The sequence below is a fragment of the Ornithodoros turicata genome, unplaced genomic scaffold (genome assembly GCF_037126465.1).
Source record: "Ornithodoros turicata isolate Travis unplaced genomic scaffold, ASM3712646v1 Chromosome44, whole genome shotgun sequence".
Classification (NCBI taxonomy): Eukaryota; Metazoa; Arthropoda; class Arachnida; order Ixodida; family Argasidae; genus Ornithodoros; species Ornithodoros turicata.
The window spans coordinates 1,148,983-1,170,815 of record NW_026999374.1 but is presented as its reverse complement, the minus strand read 5'-3'; the positions used below and the strand labels follow the sequence as shown (position 1 = coordinate 1,170,815).

General features: G+C 42.5%; 1 protein-coding gene across 2 annotated transcripts in view; it reads left to right on the top strand.

Annotated features, from left to right (window-relative positions):
* LOC135374100 (uncharacterized) overlaps positions 1-21,833 on the top strand; it is a 36,544-nt gene that overhangs the window by 2,029 nt on the left and 12,682 nt on the right. For both annotated transcript variants that reach the window (XM_064607105.1, XM_064607104.1), the window contains exons 4-13: positions 259-360; positions 1,461-1,598; positions 2,021-2,122; positions 4,815-4,952; positions 5,445-5,546; positions 6,340-6,477; positions 7,865-7,966; positions 8,307-8,444; positions 9,117-9,221; positions 21,694-21,831. In XM_064607105.1, coding sequence (XP_064463175.1) covers positions 264-360; positions 1,461-1,598; positions 2,021-2,122; positions 4,815-4,952; positions 5,445-5,546; positions 6,340-6,477; positions 7,865-7,966; positions 8,307-8,444; positions 9,117-9,221; positions 21,694-21,831 — 1,198 coding nt within the window. In that variant the 5' untranslated portion in view covers positions 259-263. The remainder of the gene's footprint in view (positions 1-258; positions 361-1,460; positions 1,599-2,020; positions 2,123-4,814; positions 4,953-5,444; positions 5,547-6,339; positions 6,478-7,864; positions 7,967-8,306; positions 8,445-9,116; positions 9,222-21,693; positions 21,832-21,833) is intronic.

Sequence of the window (21,833 nt, the reverse complement as noted above, 5' to 3'; positions counted from 1 at the left end):
TACTTTTACTTTCATTTCGTTATTATTTTTTTACAACATGATGGAAAGAGAGATACATAACAAACGTAAATATACAGTGTAACACACTAGTGCGTAAATAACACAGTATAGGCAGTATAAAGACATGTTTGCTTCTATACATTAACTGCAGACGGCTTCATCATTTGCAACGCTCATTTTACCTCAGATAGGCGACCTTTTGAATCACTATGTTTCCCGTGTGTGAACCACACTCTGAAAAACCCTCCTGCTTTACAGAGACGATGACGACCGTTGGGATACATAAATCAGCGCTGGAGCTTCACAAACTCCTTGAACGAGCAGTCCTTACGCCCTACTACGACAAATTCATCGAGATAGGTGAGCCAAAACGGAACTTCATATCACCGGGCATGTCATCCAGGGACGTGACACTTTCGTCGTCAACCACGCAGCGCCAACAGGTCGGGAGTGACCGCTGCCGAGGTCATGGGTTCGAAACCCTGTACCATGCGAGCAGGAGTTGGTCACGTCCTCCTCTGAGACTGTAGCCAAATACGCTGTCCCGTGCGATGGGGTTTAGCGAAGGTTGAGTAACTCTCAGTATAGGACGAATGATAAGGTACTTCTTGACCAGAGTTCCCTTTCGAGGCAAACCCCGAAGTTATTAGAACGCCTATTTCCTTTCTACGATCGCGAAGAGGCAAAGGTCCCAGTACAAAACATCGCGTGCCAAGGTTGTCTACACTGAGGGATGTGTTTATATGGACGTAATTCCGTTTGCAGAAATATGTTTCAAAGACAACTTTCACTTTGGAACCCAAGACCCGCTTATATGGGTTGTCGGGTCCGGAAGCGCGTGCCTAAGATCGATGGTGTGATTTTCTGCACCGCTTTATAGCTTCCTTGGTGAAGTTTCCCTCCCGAAAACAGCTTACATATTAAATAAACAGGATTTAAAAACTGGCACACCCTCAGAAGTACTGAAAAAAAATCTCCCCAGATATAAATAGGGTTGATCCCGTAATATTTGTGGAAATATATTTTTCCTACGATTTTTTTTTTTCATGTTAGCTGAAACACCCTACAACAGAAACCTCAAGTCCTGAGAACAAGTACTTTATATTACTAAGAGCAGCTACTTTGCAGGACGCTTTGCATATTCTCAATTTCAACCATGTTCGCCTCATGATGTAAAAAATAGGAATTAGAGGAAAATCTGTTGGAATATACATAATTACCTCAATACTATGCACATTGGAGTACGGATCCACATGTCAGTGCATTGGCAAAACACAAGGCAACTGTTCCGTCCACAAAAAAAAAAAAGAAAAAAAGAAAACGCTGGTCCAGATAAAGAAATCTTTGATATCGAAGATGAAGGCTGCAAACAATGACACTGGTACCTCTACAACGCATGGAGTCACGTGTCTTGATAAGGCATCTGTCCACCCTAACCTCACTTACGGATTTGCCCTTAGGCGGGGACAATGTGCAGCAGCTTCGTGAGTCCAGCGGACACGATTTCCAGGAGTTGATCAACATGGTAGATATGGCCAGAAAGCCACCTCACGTCAAGAGGTTCAAGAAAGCACTGGCAGAGTGGAAACCAGACACAGGTAAATAGAAAACTAAATTTGAAGAAAAGGCTGTCTCTTCATGTACCGTGTGTTGGCACGCGTGCGCAGTACATAATGTCCGTATAGAAAGATGGCGTTTCGTTGAACTAGGCCTCAGTCCGGCCTCACAAGCAGATCAGTTAACTATTTTCTGCAATCTCCGTAAGTCTTTCTAATGATTCTAATTGTGTGCACGAATCTCCTATATGGAAGCAACGATCGCGTAGGCCATTGTGGGAACGCCTGGCTCTCCGTATATGCATAACTTGGCAGAAGTGTAGGATAGTTAGGTAGAATTGCAAGCGGCTGCATTCCTCTCTAAAGAGCTTACTCAACCGACAGTTACGTTACCGCCTCATTAGTCCCTTCAGTCGTTTCCGACGATGGAAAAGTGCGTCTCAATCTAAGAATAAAAACGACAGTTTCAGCAACGTCCACTCCAGCGGATGGGGCAGAAGGGGAGCTTCACAACCTACTTCGAGGAGCAGATCTTCTCTCCTACCACGACAAGTTCATGGAGATAGGTGAGTCAGAATAGGCTGTGTCGATGCGTACGCGGAATACTAACGGAAGCTAGTCGTGCGTGTACATGTGCGGACAAGGGACGGTGGCCGCATGATTCAGAGCGTACCCGCGATCAATTAAGCCTGTTTGGAGAAGAGAAAGATACGGGATAAATTTAAGAAAAAGGAAATCCGCTTAGCACGCAATACGTATTCTGACTCCCACCTGGTTCGTAGGAGACGCCGCACGACATGTCGTCACTGTTAGCGTTGCGTCTGGTGTAATAATGGCGACACAGAACACGATTGTCACGTTCTCACTGGAAAGGCCGACTTGCATTCTGAATAGTGACTCCTGGTGGACAGCTTGACAGACGAAGCAGGATTTCGAGCGACGTCAAATGTCGCTGGATTGCTTCTCTAAAGGGACGCTAAAATTCAAAATGAAGTTGCTCTCATATGAAAGTCAGCGTTTGAATTGGTGTAATGCAAACACAGTGCGCACAGCGCTAGCGCTACAGGAGAGAGCCACCAAATTGGAGTACCGACGAAATAAGCAACACAGTTAAGATGTTTAATTGAGAAAGGAAGATTTCCATTTATGGAAGGAACCAAAAAGGTCGTCCTACTTACAGAACACCACGATGGTCGCAACAGTTACTTCCCTCTAGTTTTGAAAGCCGTACGGTTCCACAAATTGGGAGGACTCCTTTTGCATACTACTGTCTATACATGAAACACGTTATATAGGATGTTTGGTGTAACGTGTCCCTAAACTATATTTTTAAAAATTTACGAGGATGTCGCTTGCTGCATTCGTCTTGGCGGCACTTTTTTCGCCAGGGAAGACTGATTTTGTCGTATTTCAACTGCGATAAATTGAATTTTTAAAATTGATCTCGCTAATTTACCGAGTTAACCCCACGTTTTTCCAACGGAAATGGAATGCGCACGTTCGATTTACCCCGAAACGTCACTGAAGGCGTCCAGCACCACAGCGGGAACACATGAAAAAAAGAAAGAAAGAAGACATGCAAAATGGCGCCGTTTTGGGACTCCCAAGTCGCTGGGCGCGAGTAGTTCAGCGCTATATGGGCCGTCGTTGCTCCGCCCCCTTCACAGTCCCTCGCCGCACAAGATTTGCTGCGTCACGCCTTCAGTTTCCCCTGACGCTTCCTGTCGTTCCACGCATATCTCTTCTTGCCAAGTCCCAAAACGGTGCTTTTTGCATTTTTTTAATGTGTTCCCGCAGTGGTGCTGGACGCTTTCAGCTATGTTTCGGGGTAAATCGAACGTGCGCTTTCCATTTCCATTGAAAAAACGTGAGGTTGACCCGGCAGATTTGCGAGATCAACTTTAAAAACTAAATTTAATGCTGTTTAAAATTGACTGGTGAAAAAAACAGAAAAAAAACTGGTGTCTTCCTCGTGAAAAAAGTGCCGCAAAGACCAATGCAATAAGCTGCATCCTTGTACAATGTCTAGGTTTTTTTATATACTTCATAGGCACTTTATAGGAAACATCCTATATATTTCTAGTCTCCTTGCCTGAACCTGACCCCATTGATGCCATGTAAAGTATTCGTAGCGGATTTTGAGCCCTGTTTGTCTTCCTGTTCTTGTGGATATTTCGTTCCCTTGGAGTTGAGATGAAAACAGGTGTCTTTCTTTCTTTTTCGGAGACTGCCACGTTTCAGTTGTTCATCTTCTATGTACAGGCCCCGACAAATATTTACGGAACACGCAGCAGGTGTATTTTCTCCTGTGCGCGACAGCCAACCAGCGAGCGGAAACTGGCCCGTTTATTCTTTCAGAGATGTGAGTGAGTTCCCTGGTAGCGACACACCGCGAGAGTTTCGTTATGGCTTGAATGTGCCCAAAGCAGGTGGAGATCTTTGGGGGGGGGGGGGGGGGCACGCGTTCAGACCTGCCCTGAATTCCAGACTTGAACATAGTGTTAATGGGCCCATATCCCAAGCAGCACAATGTACTGAAAGTCGGGTGCAATAGGGGTGGACGGGTAGGTGGAAGGCCTTGAACAGGCTTGTGAAACGAAAGAACATTGATGAAACACATACCGGCCACCCCTATTGCACTCGACTTTCAGTACATTGTGCTGCTTGGGTCAGCATGCACGTGGCACTTGCCCATAGGGACCCCCCTCCCTTTGGGAAAATCCTAGATCCGCCCCTGCTCGAAACATGGTTTGAATTGGTGTCGCTGCCGTCTCACTCCTCTCCCCCTCTGAACGAGTGAACAATCCCACTTCCGCTTGCCGCTAGGGTGTCGCACCGAGGTGGAAATATACCGGTGGCGTTTTCCGTAAACTTTTGCGGGGCCTGTACTTCTACTCTCGCGACAAAGAACGCCGTAAGCGGCACCGAAGGCCAAGCATCGCCGACGCTGGCCAAGGAACCGTCGAGAAATCACCGTGTGCAGGTGGGCTGAGCGGTTTTCTGACAGGCTGACGTCACCACCGCGGAACTCGGTGTCTTTCTGTCGAGAAAACGTTGTACGCGGGTCTCATTTTATAGCGCGGTCATCGCCATGTATCGCAGTCGGCGCTACTCTTTCGGATATTTCTAGGGTTCACTCACCTTTCAACGTCTACTATCCACCCGTAGCCGCCCTTTCAGTTTGTTTTAGTGTTACTTCTATAATGCACGAAGTCACGTGTCTTGGAACCTTAACCTCCGTTTTGGAATTGTCTTTAGGCGGGGACAATGTTCAGCAGCTTTGTGACGCCATGGGGGACAATTTCCAGGAAGTGATTGACCTTGTTGATATGGCCAGAAAGCCATTTCACGTCAAGAGACTGAAGAAAGCACTGGGCCAGTGGACAGGACAGTCAGGTAAATGAAGAACCAAACGGGGAGAAAGGACTCCATCTTCGTGTAACCCGTATTAGCGTCCAGTACCGGTGTATAATGGCACCTTGAATGCCGGGAAGGCTTTCTTCGTTGGTTCACAAATCCAATATTACGAGCCAAGCATTTGACGACCTATTTTCTGCAATCTCCACAATATATCTAATCGATCTAATTGCATGGAAGAACATTTCAAATTGAAGCAGATGATCACATAGGTCATTTGGGGGTACCGGACTTCCGCATGCATGATTGCATAGAAATGTAGAATTGAGAGATAGAGGTGCCGACAACCTACCCACAACTGACTCGATTCTCACACGCGCTGTCGCCACATCAATCACTCTGCAGTCTTATCTCTGAGCATCGTTAAATAAAGATAGTGACAGGAGTTTCACGTTATCTTACAATGAAGATTTCAATAAGGATTTTGCGTGGATGTCTATCGATGGCTTAACAGTCAACATTGCTTTACAGTCACGGTGGCGTCCAGTGCAGCCAACGAATCAGAAGAGGAACTTCACGTATTACTTCGACTAGCGGATCTTCTCTCCTACCACGACGAGTTCATCGAACTAGGTGAGTTAAAAAGTGTGTCTGTGTGTATCGAATACTAGCGGGATTCAGAAAGGTTGTTGCATTTGAAAAAGCGTGTGTATCTGTGGGGCGGGCCGGTGGTGGTGAAAGGCGAAACATGAGAGAAAAGAGAGCGGTAAGATAAAGAGAGTTAAGCCGTCACCTAACGCTGTCCCGAATGCTAGGTCTTCTTCGTGCGCTGAAGAAGCGCTAAAGTTCAGCTCGTAGACCTGTGTGAGCGCGCCATAAAACTTCCACGCTTCGCTAATTGGCAAAGGGCGCGACATGGGGGGTGAATGCAACTAGCCATCACAACGGCAAGCTTTCTATGCAGTTACAATTATTATTACAAATAAATCTCGCTCGACAGATTGCTAATTTCGGCATGCTGAGCTAAGACTGAAGGTCTTAGAATGATGGGATGGTTGTGTTGAAATTCTAAAATCACCAGTATAGAAGGGAACGCGAAAAGAAATGTTTAGTCCTGTCGTTTCGTTCTCTTTGCATTGGCTTTCTTGCCATTCTAAGAAGTAATTTAAGAATACTTATTTTAGAATGGGTTTAGATGCTTGCTGCATCCCCTGGAGAGAAAGGACGAAGAGGAGTGAAAAAGGGGTATTTGTGATTGCAGAGGTTAAGGAGCCCTATAGTATAGGTCATCATACAACTATTTAATGCGAGACAAAGGCAAAAATTCGTATCCCAGGTGTGGTGGGGTCTTCTGCGTTAGGGATGTGTCTAATGTGTCCGAGGACACGTTACAAATATTTAACCTCGGTATTGGATTTGTTCTCAGGCGCAGACAATGTGCAGCAGCTTTGTGACTCAACCGACGAAGAGTTCCAGACACTCGCCGAGCACGTAGGCATGGCCAGAAAGCCCCTTCACGTGAAAAGATTGAAGAACGCACTCAAACAGTGGTCAGGCCATGCAGGTATTTGGAGAAATCTGGGGTTCTGGTAAAACGACTCACTTTTCGTGTACATGCTCCTGGCACTCCATGGTAGTATTCATACACGACGGTCCGTATTGGCCAAGGGGAAATCGGTTGTATACGTGCGGTGTTTTTTTATTCCCAGGTCATAGGTTGAGTATATAAATAGTAGCAAGGTGTTACGTGGCACTGTAAATCAGTCGTATTTTGCCCCCCCCCCCCCCTTTACGTTTCCTTTACTTCAATCTCCGCCTGTTATGCCTCTAATTATTCCAGTCGTTCTCACGAACATTCCGCGATCCACAAAAGATGTTACGGCCCCTTCGGAGCACGTACAGGTTGAGGTTATTAAAGGCATGTGCCTTAACAGGGATTCTGAACTTTCGAGGGGAAATTTGGGAATTGAAATGGGGGAAGGACGCCACGCGGCACTCACTTGCGGTCGTCACTTGTGTAGTGTATCATTTGCAGGTCATCTCCCTTGCCAGCAACGCACCAAGTGTAGGTCATGGCAGTTTCTAGATGCGCGTGTCTTATCGCTGCTAGCAGTAGGGTTGCTCGCGAGGAGCAATGCAGCCTCAAGAAACTCGGGAGAGGCAATAAGATACCTCTGAACTTATGCGCGTATTGCTTTGGAGTTATTATGAGCAGGGGATAGCGCCTTGATGGGTGGTAAAACGGGTTCATACGTAAGCGAAAGGGTGTTGAGAACCGATCACGTAGAGAGGTACCAAAGAAGTTTCAGTCCTATGTCTCAAACCTCCAGCTGCATTAGTCATTGTGTCCTTTTATGACCGAGTGCTTCTCTGGAGCTTCCAAAAAGAAATACAGTGAAGGTAATAAAGTAAGTGAAACGGTGGCCCCAGATGTTTCCTCATCCATTTCTCATATCAGGGGAGGAAAAAATCCTCATTCCCTCCTATGGTTTCATTATCTTGTCAATGAAGAGCGCGATGGCCGTAGGTTGCTACAGGTCTGGTTCCCTTAAGGACGTGGACGTTAGCCGGAGAGATATGCACGATGGCTCATAAACCCTCTTGACTGACATGTCTCCAGCATTTTTCTGAGCCAGCTGCGTTTCGAGATTCGCACAAACGATGTAATACGCGTCTCTTACCCTTTGTTGCGAAACTCGGTATACAGGTCCTCATCGTATCGGAGAACCTTCTCTTAAATACATTCTCTTAAATATGCTAAACAGGGTGCCAAGTGTTACATCCCCTTCTACTTGTGTCCTTCCCCTTTCTGGTCCAGTATAGCTTACGTAGTCGTTATCGACAGTTCCTTTACGTTAGCAAGTCGATTTCATCTTATCTTAAATGAAAATTTAAAATCTCACTGCCCGGACATATGTGCCTGTACCGCCTACATTGAACTTCCTTTGCAGCCGTAATGACGTCCATTCCTTCAAACGAGTCGGAGCGTGAAGTTCACGAACTGCTTCAGCGAGCGGATCTCCTCGCCTACTACGACAAGTTCATCGAGAAAGGTGAGCCAGAATGCGTCTTCGTGTCACCAAATATAGCGACCTCACTGGTACTTCGGTTGTTTTTTTAAAGTGTTTTGTTTTAAGGTCACTATTTTTCGGCATGCTTGCTGAACGATTTTTCTGAAGTCAGCCTCGGTGGATCAGTGTATACTGCGGCCAAGTGCCTCGGATTTGAAATGGCGCGAATAATAATAAAAATAAATAAATGAATAAAAAGGACAATTTCTCTCACTCTTAGAGAGTACCTTAGAGAGTACCTTGCGTGGTCTACAGTGCATTTAGTAAATCGTCTTCATGAGACTTGGAACGTGTTTAACTTAAGTGTTGAACTTGACCCCAGGCATAGACAATGTGCAGCAGCTTTTTGACTCGACGGCAGAAGAGTTGCAGGAGTTCATGGATCTTGTTGGCATGTCCGGATATCCTTTTCAACTGATGAGGTTCCAGAACGAACTGGAACAGTGGACAGGACACCCAGGTGAGCTACACACCACTGCACTGAGGCATAGCACTCGTACCTCCTATACTCCACCTTGGCATTCCTGCACGGAACATAATGACTTTGGCGAACATAATGACGCGGAACATAATGAATTTACACGCTCACCAACTATTTTTTAAATCTCCGCAATGCACCTAGTGTCCTACTGACTAACGACATAGACTGAAAGAACGAACGGGCGTATGGACCGCACGATGGACACGCCTATACCCTAATACGCCGTTCAGTTTTTTTCTCAATTTACACGCTGTGTAGAACGTCGTGTCCACAGTGCAAACTAACAACGTCTATCGAAGTCTCGCAACCCGTTTAGATACGTAGATCAACAATCCACTGCTGTGTTTGCACTTATGTACCACATAATAGCCACCGTATTTCATTTAAATGGGCCCTAAAGATGGTCGTGTTTTGCGTCTCATAGGGTACTGGACGCAGGCGTATTCCGTATTGAATGGTTATTATGTTAATACACGCACAATGCAGCGTAGGAAGTGTCTTCGTTATTGCCGTTTGCATGCGCTGGTGCTATACATTTTCCTGTGAGATGCCGTTCCAATGCATACACAATGTATGTAACACATATAACGCACATACAAGTTCAAATATCATTTTTTTCCAGCGTGCCAACCAATCGATTATTTTTTTCAGTCACAATGACGTCCGTTCCGGCAACAAAACCGAGACTATCGGAGATTCACCACCTCCTTGAACCAGCGGGTCTCCTCTCTTACTGCGAGAAATTCGAGGAAATAGGTGAGTACAAACCATTAGCACAGCTTTCACAGCACACAACACACAGGGCGGTTGTTGGTCTGTGCAGGCTATGGTAAGTGCGTACTGAAAACCCTGTCTTTCCGTTTGAGCCAAAACGCACTCTGTCGCCTCATGCCATGGAACAACCGCATGAGTCAGTCAGAAGGGAAATACGTGAATCGCTATGGGTAATGATGATGAGTCCTTTCACTGAGTACATATTCCCAAATATGAGTCTTGGCGTTTTTCGAGTAACGGATACTCCCAACAACATCAAAAACTTTATTTTAAGATGATGAATGCGGAGTTCCATCGCCACGTCACATACTCTACCTGGTGGAGATGTGGGAAATGAAATAATGAGCCCCTTGAGTATAAGGATCGAAGTCCTATGGTGTCCAGAAAGGTGCAGAGAGCTTGGAGGGCAGAGCGTTGGTGGGCTGCGGATGTGGCCAGTTTTCTGTGGAGAGGGGAGGCTGGGTGAGAGTCCGTGGGTCGATTTAAGGGTCTGTCATGGGGGGGGGGGCGGTCTTAAGGCAATTTCGTGCTTTGCGGCGCACCATCGTCCAGGAGTTAGGGTTTTTACATAGGGAACACGACCGCATGGGGTCGCCCCCCCCCCTTAAATCCGCCCCTGTCGGTGACCCTGTATGAAAATGATTGTGTAGGGTTTGTTGTGTGATCACCAGTTCGAAGTCTTAGCATAAAATAATCTGTAGGTAAGGTTTCGCCACCAGATTACCGTTTAAACGTTATTAAAGTTTGGCGGCCTCACATTCATTTACCGTGCTTTACGACAGCGTCAAGCCCAGACACTTTTTTTTAAATTCCGTGTTAGCGCCGCGAAGCAACTGTGGCTATGAGCGGCGTACAGAGGTGGACAGATGGAGAGAGGACAGCAAGAAGGAGTGGGGACATGGGGGTTAGTGTGCGTCCTGGGCCGACTTCAGGGGGAACTCTGCCGACCTTCGTCTGGAAAGTCTTCGGAAAACGCAGGGAAATCCTCAGACAGCACAGCCGGTGACAGGATTCGAACCCGTGTCACCTCCCAGTCTCGGCGTTGAAAGCGATCATGACTAACGATCATATGACTAGTATACTCAAGGAGGAAAAAAAGAGTAGAACGGAGATCAATAGCGGCTCCTTATAGTTCCTTAGACTGCTATTCCCTCCCCATTTTGGTGCCCTAACCCCGAGGTTTAGTCCCTAGGACTGCAAATTGTTACTGACCTTCGTAAAATGACCTTCAGAATGCAACATTCTACGTAAATGTGTGCTGTTGGTAAGTTTGGTGGCATAAGACTCTATAGCTGAGCCAACTCTGCGATATTCCACCCAGATAGAGTATGAATAGAATTTAGTTAAACTTTAGAATGCTTAATGAACAGTACAGTTTACACAGATGGAAGACCCAGAGGGAAAAGTATCCCGGTTAAAGGGTCTTCCGTGTGACATACAAAGATTAGAGCCATGACGAAACAATACAAAAAATGCCAAGGTAAAAACAATACACGAGCATAATACACGAAATACATAAAAACATAATACATGAAAACAATGCACAAAAATATACATGTAATAGCAAGTCACGCACTAGACACAGCTGCACATCTTTGTGCCCCAAATCAGTAATATTATCGTACGTAATATATAGTTAAATTAACCTTTATACATTTTTGACAGCAAAAAATATTTCGCTAGTTTTTTAAATTCAGAAAAATTTTTGACGCTTTTTATGCTTGGTGGTACGCTGTTCCATTCATTTGCACTGCGAAACAAAAAAGTTAGTTTCCCGTAGTTAGTCTTAACGGTAGGGAAGTTAAAGACACCTTCAGCCCCTGCTCTCGTGTGGTGAACAGCTCTAAGTTCATCGTAGTTCATGGCTACAGAAAGGACGTGTCCTCTCAAAACGCCAAATGTTATGTGTAATATGTGTTGAGATATTATTTGTTTAATAGCTAGTATCTGGTGATCGTGCATGATTGTAGCAACAGAAGACAAGTATGGTAATCGAAAGATAATTCTTATAGCACGATTCTGAACAGTTTCCAGAGCACGTAAATGGGTGTTATAAGTAAGGCCCCAGACACTTGCACAATAAGAAAAATGTGAGTGCACAAAAGCGTGGTAAAGGTTTAAAACAATGGGCGCAGGAAAGTAGTGTCGAGTTCTAGTAAGGGCGCTAATACCATAAGAGGTTTTACGTGTGATACTTCGAATATGGGACTGAAAACGTAAATGGTGGTCTAAAAGCACGCCAAGAAATTTGACCTCTTTGCTAAACTGAATAGGGGCGTCGTGAATGGACAACGTATGGCAAAAATCCAGGCTACGCTGAGGACTGTGAAATATCATGGAAACAGTCTTTGTAGCGTTTAATTTTAGGCCATTTACGTGGCACCATCCAATCAAGTTGTCAATGTCGGATTGAAGATCTGAAACCATTTGCATGACGTGTCGGCCAGTGATGAGCAGAGTAGTGTCGTCAGCAAACAAAAAAAAAAAAACATGTGAATGATGAATGCATAAGGGGAGATCATTTATATAAACGAGGAAGAGAAGTGGGCCCAATGTAGAACCTTGTGGGACACCAGCAGGTAACACGGCAGGGGATGAAGTACTATCTTTAAATTTTACAACCTGTATTCTGTCTTGCAAAAAGCTTTGTATAAGTGATAGCGCTGGACCGCAAATTCCCTAAGCTGTTAATTTGGAAAGGAGTATTGTGTGATGCACGCAATCAAATGCTTTAGAAAAGTCAACAAAAACCGAGAGGGCTATGCCTTTAAATTTTACAACCTGTATTCTGTCTTGCAAAAAGCTTTGTATAAGTGATAGAGCTGGGCCGCAAATTCCCTAAGCTGTTAATTTGGAAAGGAGTATTGTGTGATGCACGCAATCAAATGCTTTAGAAAAGTCAACAAAAACCGAGAGGGCTATGCCTTTAAATTTTACAACCTGTATTCTGTCTTGCAAAAAGCTTTGTATAAGTGATAGAGCTGGGCCGCAAATTCCCTAAGCTGTTAATTTGGAAAGGAGTATTGTGTGATGCACGCAATCAAATGCTTTAGAAAAGTCAACAAAAACCGAGAGGGCTAAGCCTTTAAATTTTACAACCTGTATTCTGTCTTGCAAAAAGCTTTGTATAAGTGATAGAGCTGGGCCGCAAATTCCCTAAGCTGTTAATTTGGAAAGGAGTATTGTGTGATGCACGCAATCAAATGCTTTAGAAAAGTCAACAAAAACCGAGAGGGCTAAGCCTTGAAATTTTACAACCTGTATTCTGTCTTGCAAAAAGCTTTGTATAAGTGATAGAGCTGGGCCGCAAATTCCCTAAGCTGTTAATTTGGAAAGGAGTATTGTGTGATGCACGCAATCAAATGCTTTAGAAAAGTCAACAAAAACCGAGAGGGCTAAGCCTTTAAATTTTACAACCTGTATTCTGTCTTGCAAAAAGCTTTGTATAAGTGATAGAGCTGGACCGCGAATTCCCTAAGCTGTTAATTTGGAAAGGAGTATTGTGTGATGCACGCAATCAAATGCTTTAGAAAATACAACAAAAACCGAGAGGGCTATGCCTTTAAATTTTACAACCTGTATTCTGTCTTGCAAAAAGCTTTGTATAAGTGATAGAGCTGGACCGCAAATTCCCTAAGCTGTTAACTTGGAAAGGAGTATTGTGTGATGCACGCAATCAAATGCTTTAGAAAAGTCAACAAAAACCGAGAGGGCTAAGCCTTTAAATTTTACAACCTGTATTCTGTCTTGCAAAAAGCTTTGTATAAGTGATAGAGCTGGACCGCAAATTCCCTAAGCTGTTAACTTGGAAAGGAGTATTGTGTGATGCACGCAATCAAATGCTTTAGAAAAGTCAACAAAAACCGAGAGGGCTATGCCTTTAAATTTTACAACCTGTATTCTGTCTTGCAAAAAGCTTTGTATAAGTGATAGAGCTGGGCCGCAAATTCCCTAAGCTGTTAATTTGGAAAGGAGTATTGTGTGATGCACGCAATCAAATGCTTTAGAAAAGTCAACAAAAACCGAGAGGGCTATGCCTTTAAATTTTACAACCTGTATTCTGTCTTGCAAAAAGCTTTGTATAAGTGATAGAGCTGGACCGCAAATTCCCTAAGCTGTTAACTTGGAAAGGAGTATTGTGTGATGCACGCAATCAAATGCTTTAGAAAAGTCAACAAAAACCGAGAGGGCTATGCCTTTAAATTTTACAACCTGTATTCTGTCTTGCAAAAAGCTTTGTATAAGTGATAGAGCTGGGCCGCAAATTCCCTAAGCTGTTAATTTGGAAAGGAGTATTGTGTGATGCACGCAATCAAATGCTTTAGAAAAGTCAACAAAAACCGAGAGGGCTATGCCTTTAAATTTTACAACCTGTATTCTGTCTTGCAAAAAGCTTTGTATAAGTGATAGAGCTGGGCCGCAAATTCCCTAAGCTGTTAATTTGGAAAGGAGTATTGTGTGATGCACGCAATCAAATGCTTTAGAAAAGTCAACAAAAACCGAGAGGGCTATGCCTTTAAATTTTACAACCTGTATTCTGTCTTGCAAAAAGCTTTGTATAAGTGATAGAGCTGGACCGCAAATTCCCTAAGCTGTTAACTTGGAAAGGAGTATTGTGTGATGCACGCAATCAAATGCTTTAGAAAAGTCAACAAAAACCGAGAGGGCTATGCCTTTAAATTTTACAACCTGTATTCTGTCTTGCAAAAAGCTTTGTATAAGTGATAGAGCTGGACCGCAAATTCCCTAAGCTGTTAACTTGGAAAGGAGTATTGTGTGATGCACGCAATCAAATGCTTTAGAAAAGTCAACAAAAACCGAGAGGGCTATGCCTTTAAATTTTACAACCTGTATTCTGTCTTGCAAAAAGCTTTGTATAAGTGATAGAGCTGGACCGCAAATTCCCTAAGCTGTTAACTTGGAAAGGAGTATTGTGTGATGCACGCAATCAAATGCTTTAGAAAAGTCAACAAAAACCGAGAGGGCTATGCCTTTAAATTTTACAACCTGTATTCTGTCTTGCAAAAAGCTTTGTATAAGTGATAGAGCTGGGCCGCAAATTCCCTAAGCTGTTAATTTGGAAAGGAGTATTGTGTGATGCACGCAATCAAATGCTTTAGAAAAGTCAACAAAAACCGAGAGGGCTATGCCTTTAAATTTTACAACCTGTATTCTGTCTTGCAAAAAGCTTTGTATAAGTGATAGAGCTGGACCGCAAATTCCCTAAGCTGTTAACTTGGAAAGGAGTATTGTGTGATGCACGCAATCAAATGCTTTAGAAAAGTCAACAAAAACCGAGAGGGCTATGCCTTTAAATTTTACAACCTGTATTCTGTCTTGCAAAAAGCTTTGTATAAGTGATAGAGCTGGGCCGCAAATTCCCTAAGCTGTTAATTTGGAAAGGAGTATTGTGTGATGCACGCAATCAAATGCTTTAGAAAAGTCAACAAAAACCGAGAGGGCTATGCCTTTAAATTTTACAACCTGTATTCTGTCTTGCAAAAAGCTTTGTATAAGTGATAGAGCTGGGCCGCAAATTCCCTAAGCTGTTAATTTGGAAAGGAGTATTGTGTGATGCACGCAATCAAATGCTTTAGAAAAGTCAACAAAAACCGAGAGGGCTATGCCTTTAAATTTTACAACCTGTATTCTGTCTTGCAAAAAGCTTTGTATAAGTGATAGAGCTGGACCGCAAATTCCCTAAGCTGTTAACTTGGAAAGGAGTATTGTGTGATGCACGCAATCAAATGCTTTAGAAAAGTCAACAAAAACCGAGAGGGCTATGCCTTTAAATTTTACAACCTGTATTCTGTCTTGCAAAAAGCTTTGTATAAGTGATAGAGCTGGGCCGCAAATTCCCTAAGCTGTTAATTTGGAAAGGAGTATTGTGTGATGCACGCAATCAAATGCTTTAGAAAAGTCAACAAAAACCGAGAGGGCTATGCCTTTAAATTTTACAACCTGTATTCTGTCTTGCAAAAAGCTTTGTATAAGTGATAGAGCTGGACCGCAAATTCCCTAAGCTGTTAATTTGGAAAGGAGTATTGTGTGATGCACGCAATCAAATGCTTTAGAAAAGTCAACAAAAACCGAGAGGGCTATGCCTTTAAATTTTACAACCTGTATTCTGTCTTGCAAAAAGCTTTGTATAAGTGATAGAGCTGGGCCGCAAATTCCCTAAGCTGTTAATTTGGAAAGGAGTATTGTGTGATGCACGCAATCAAATGCTTTAGAAAAGTCAACAAAAACCGAGAGGGCTATGCCTTTAAATTTTACAACCTGTATTCTGTCTTGCAAAAAGCTTTGTATAAGTGATAGAGCTGGACCGCAAATTCCCTAAGCTGTTAACTTGGAAAGGAGTATTGTGTGATGCACGCAATCAAATGCTTTAGAAAAGTCAACAAAAACCGAGAGGGCTATGCCTTTAAATTTTACAACCTGTATTCTGTCTTGCAAAAAGCTTTGTATAAGTGATAGAGCTGGGCCGCAAATTCCCTAAGCTGTTAATTTGGAAAGGAGTATTGTGTGATGCACGCAATCAAATGCTTTAGAAAAGTCAACAAAAACCGAGAGGGCTATGCCTTTAAATTTTACAACCTGTATTCTGTCTTGCAAAAAGCTTTGTATAAGTGATAGAGCTGGACCGCAAATTCCCTAAGCTGTTAACTTGGAAAGGAGTATTGTGTGATGCACGCAATCAAATGCTTTAGAAAAGTCAACAAAAACCGAGAGGGCTATGCCTTTAAATTTTACAACCTGTATTCTGTCTTGCAAAAAGCTTTGTATAAGTGATAGAGCTGGGCCGCAAATTCCCTAAGCTGTTAATTTGGAAAGGAGTATTGTGTGATGCACGCAATCAAATGCTTTAGAAAAGTCAACAAAAACCGAGAGGGCTATGCCTTTAAATTTTACAACCTGTATTCTGTCTTGCAAAAAGCTTTGTATAAGTGATAGAGCTGGACCGCAAATTCCCTAAGCTGTTAACTTGGAAAGGAGTATTGTGTGATGCACGCAATCAAATGCTTTAGAAAAGTCAACAAAAACCGAGAGGGCTATGCCTTTAAATTTTACAACCTGTATTCTGTCTTGCAAAAAGCTTTGTATAAGTGATAGAGCTGGGCCGCAAATTCCCTAAGCTGTTAATTTGGAAAGGAGTATTGTGTGATGCACGCAATCAAATGCTTTAGAAAAGTCAACAAAAACCGAGAGGGCTATGCCTTTAAATTTTACAACCTGTATTCTGTCTTGCAAAAAGCTTTGTATAAGTGATAGAGCTGGGCCGCAAATTCCCTAAGCTGTTAATTTGGAAAGGAGTATTGTGTGATGCACGCAATCAAATGCTTTAGAAAAGTCAACAAAAACCGAGAGGGCTATGCCTTTAAATTTTACAACCTGTATTCTGTCTTGCAAAAAGCTTTGTATAAGTGATAGAGCTGGACCGCAAATTCCCTAAGCTGTTAATTTGGAAAGGAGTATTGTGTGATGCACGCAATCAAATGCTTTAGAAAAGTCAACAAAAACCGAGAGGGCTATGCCTTTAAATTTTACAACCTGTATTCTGTCTTGCAAAAAGCTTTGTATAAGTGATAGAGCTGGGCCGCAAATTCCCTAAGCTGTTAATTTGGAAAGGAGTATTGTGTGATGCACGCAATCAAATGCTTTAGAAAAGTCAACAAAAACCGAGAGGGCTATGCCTTTAAATTTTACAACCTGTATTCTGTCTTGCAAAAAGCTTTGTATAAGTGATAGAGCTGGGCCGCAAATTCCCTAAGCTGTTAATTTGGAAAGGAGTATTGTGTGATGCACGCAATCAAATGCTTTAGAAAAGTCAACAAAAACCGAGAGGGCTATGCCTTTAAATTTTACAACCTGTATTCTGTCTTGCAAAAAGCTTTGTATAAGTGATAGAGCTGGGCCGCAAATTCCCTAAGCTGTTAATTTGGAAAGGAGTATTGTGTGATGCACGCAATCAAATGCTTTAGAAAAGTCAACAAAAACCGAGAGGGCTATGCCTTTAAATTTTACAACCTGTATTCTGTCTTGCAAAAAGCTTTGTATAAGTGATAGAGCTGGACCGCAAATTCCCTAAGCTGTTAATTTGGAAAGGAGTATTGTGTGATGCACGCAATCAAATGCTTTAGAAAAGTCAACAAAAACCGAGAGGGCTATGCCTTTAAATTTTACAACCTGTATTCTGTCTTGCAAAAAGCTTTGTATAAGTGATAGAGCTGGACCGCAAATTCCCTAAGCTGTTAACTTGGAAAGGAGTATTGTGTGATGCACGCAATCAAATGCTTTAGAAAAGTCAACAAAAACCGAGAGGGCTATGCCTTTAAATTTTACAACCTGTATTCTGTCTTGCAAAAAGCTTTGTATAAGTGATAGAGCTGGGCCGCAAATTCCCTAAGCTGTTAATTTGGAAAGGAGTATTGTGTGATGCACGCAATCAAATGCTTTAGAAAAGTCAACAAAAACCGAGAGGGCTATGCCTTTAAATTTTACAACCTGTATTCTGTCTTGCAAAAAGCTTTGTATAAGTGATAGAGCTGGGCCGCAAATTCCCTAAGCTGTTAATTTGGAAAGGAGTATTGTGTGATGCACGCAATCAAATGCTTTAGAAAAGTCAACAAAAACCGAGAGGGCTATGCCTTTAAATTTTACAACCTGTATTCTGTCTTGCAAAAAGCTTTGTATAAGTGATAGAGCTGGGCCGCAAATTCCCTAAGCTGTTAATTTGGAAAGGAGTATTGTGTGATGCACGCAATCAAATGCTTTAGAAAAGTCAACAAAAACCGAGAGGGCTATGCCTTTAAATTTTACAACCTGTATTCTGTCTTGCAAAAAGCTTTGTATAAGTGATAGAGCTGGACCGCAAATTCCCTAAGCTGTTAATTTGGAAAGGAGTATTGTGTGATGCACGCAATCAAATGCTTTAGAAAAGTCAACAAAAACCGAGAGGGCTATGCCTTTAAATTTTACAACCTGTATTCTGTCTTGCAAAAAGCTTTGTATAAGTGATAGAGCTGGACCGCAAATTCCCTAAGCTGTTAATTTGGAAAGGAGTATTGTGTGATGCACGCAATCAAATGCTTTAGAAAAGTCAACAAAAACCGAGAGGGCTATGCCTTTAAATTTTACAACCTGTATTCTGTCTTGCAAAAAGCTTTGTATAAGTGATAGAGCTGGGCCGGAAATTCCCTAAGCTGTTAACTTGGAAAGGAGTATTGTGTGATGCACGCAATCAAATGCTTTAGAAAAGTCAACAAAAACCGAGAGGGCTATGCCTCCAGTGTCCAACGAATACTTAATTCTATCGCAAAAATTAATCGGGGCAGTTTCAGTCGAGTACTTGTTACGAAATCCGTGTTGATTGCTGCATAGTATATTAAATTTTTCAAGATACTTAACAAGGCGGCTGTAGAGTAACCGTTCGAAGATCTTACTAATCGCCTGCAAGATAGAGATTGGTCGATAGTTATACTTCAGATGTAAATCTGAAGTGTTACCCTTTTTAAATAGGGGAATAATTAAGGCATGTTTCAGAGCCTTAGGAAACGTGCCGTGTTTGAAAGAAATCATCATCAATGAATGATGAATAATCATCATCATTAAAGATTGATAATATGTGCGAGGACAGGGGAGATAACGTCACGGACAAGTTTCAGATTTGCCACAGTTATGCGATCGTAACCTGCGGAAACGTTACGGAGTGATGATATCGCACACGACACTTCCAACGGGCACGTAGGTTGTAGGAAGAAAGACTGAGATACACGCGGGTACAACGGGAACAAAATGTGACTGAGGTGATTGTGATATCTCTGTTAAATTCCTAACTGTAGAAATGAAGTGATTACCGAAAGCAGATGGCGATGTCATGTGAATCATGATAAGTTACACCATTGGAAGTAATCTTATCAGGAAATGACTGGCGGCTCTGTCTATTAAGGAAGGAATTGACGATTTTCCACTTATCTTTGACATTTGTGCAAAATGCAATTCTTGAATGAAAATACTGTCTCTTAGCACTGTGTAGTAATCTGGATAAATGTTTGGAATACAGCATATATCTCGCTCGCAAGTTAACATTAAATGGGTTACTCTTAAGTTTCCTACTGAGATTATGCTTCTTCCGCATTGATATAAGAATGCCACGGGTAATCCACGGATTTCGGCCATGCAAGTACTTATTCCTAGATAACGTCGTGGTTGTGTTACGATCAATAGCATGAATAAGACAAGCAGAAAAAGTGTTGTATGCATCGTCAACGTGCTCACACTTATAAATGGTGGTCCAATCGACACCGGCCACGTCACAAACAAAGCGCTCCGAAATAAAGCGCACGAAGGAACCCCTATCATTGCCACAGAGTCTGGACTGGAAAGTGGCAGATACGGCATAATGGTCTGTGATGTCAATTTCAATAACCTCAGCATGTGACAGTAAACAGTATTTGACCCATATGTGGTCTATTAGAGTAGATGTACTGCATGTTACTCTGGTAGGGGACGTAAGCGGACATGTAAAACCGTAACTAGTAAGGCAACTAGAAAAGGCTACAGTAGTAGGTGAAATAGTATCTAATAAGTTTATTTATTTATTAGTTTCACGTGCCCGCCAACAGCGTGAGCCTACATAGAGGGGCACGGAAAGAAGATTAACTTACAAAACGATAAAAAGTTACAAAGAGGATAAAAATAAAGTAAAATTAGCAAAAATGTCCACACTAGTGTTCCCAATGTCATTAAAGCAACACTGCATGCGCGCCAAAGGAGAAGACGGGTGACAAAAACGTGGATAAAAAGTACGATGAACTCTACAATGTCTAGATGGCGCATGAAAATCGACACTGGCTAACAATAAAGGAGTATATATAGTATTTTATGTATAGTAGTATAGTATTTTATATATAGTAGTTTATATTAGTATCACCAGTAAGTACAACACACTTATTTTCCAAACTCAACTTGTGTAACAACATATCTAAAGAACCAGTGAATTGTGTGACATTTACAGATGGGGAACGATATAACACGCCGACGACAACATACCTATGCGCACCGGACAAACAGCTCTTATCAACTTCAACCCATACGCTTTCACAACATGGAATATCTAAGACAATATCATTGCGGACAATATACCATATTTGTGAAGCAATAAAGAGGCCTACTCCACCACCGACATTAGTGAGAGATTGATCACGGCAAACATGCTCAGAAACGTAGTTTTTGTACTGCTGATTGCGACAAGAGAGTAAGGCAATGGCACAAAAAATCGTCTATTTCATGAAAGTGTCGTCTTAAACTTCTCGCATTAAAGTGAATTAAAGAAAATTCCATCAATGCAAGGGGAACAAAACAGAACACAGCCTTAGTCACCAGTTCACAGCAAAGGGCCTATTTTCGCAATATCTGCTTCGTGTCTGATTCGAAGGACCGAACTCTCCGTCGAAAATCCTGCTTTAATCTGGCCCTGGTCGGTCCAAACGAATTTCCAGTTACTAGATTTTGCAACGGTTCGCGTTTTTGCAAGCCGTTTTTTGTTGATAGGCGTAAGATGGTCAATAAAGTAAATGGACCTAGTGTCGTTTCTAAAACCCAAGTCCACAGCGCAAAGGCGTGCTCTCTTAGCCTTCGTCTGAAACGCATTCTCTTTACTCCTTGAAACAAAGCGGAAAATAATATTTTTCCCAGGTTTGTCATAAGTTGGTACACGATGCACAACATCAATATCAGTTTCATCGACGTGCATATCGATTTTAACACCAATGGCCTGTATAATCTTCACGCAGTCTTCTCCCTGGTTTTCAGGTACTCCCTTGATCTCAATGTTGTTTAATCTAGAATACTGTTCGAGATCACTCACTCTTTTTGCTAGCTCCTCGTTAACTTTTCACAGTTTAGTATTTTCCACAAGAACAGCTTCCAACTTTTTTTTGCGTTTCACAAATTTTTTCATTGATGGAGGACATGCTTTTGTTCACTTCTTCAATTTGTGCAGACATAGCAGAGCTGCATGATCTGAACTCCTGTGATATGTCATGTATAGCACTCATTATTTGACTCTTCGTGTCTTTCATTTGCTTTTCCAATTCGACATTAGTCGGCATGGTTATTGTACGTGGTTACACAACCTCACACTGTCACAAGAACCAAGAGCCAGGATAAAATGACAAGGGTTATAGAAAGCGCTACAAACCTGTTAAGATAGTGAAAATTAGACTTGTGCAGTTGGTAGCGAGCCTGGCTCAGGTGAACAGTGTGAGTGAACTGTTAGCGCATCTTTCTTCTCAAATTGTACCCTATATATGCCGCAAGATTTTATATCACTAGATTTTTTTTTCTGTAACACGTACGAAAGTGGGTATAACAACCTTCTGCAACGCATTCGTATTAACTGTGTTCATAAAGCCTCAGACGATTTTAACCCCAGTGTTGAAATTTCCCTTAGGCATGGACAATGTGCAGCAGCTTCGCGACTTGACTGACGAAAAGTTCCACGAGGTCATCAACCGGGTAGACATGGCCATGAAGCCGTTTCATGTAAAGAAACTCAAGAAGGTACTCAAAGAATGGACGGGGCCCGCAGGT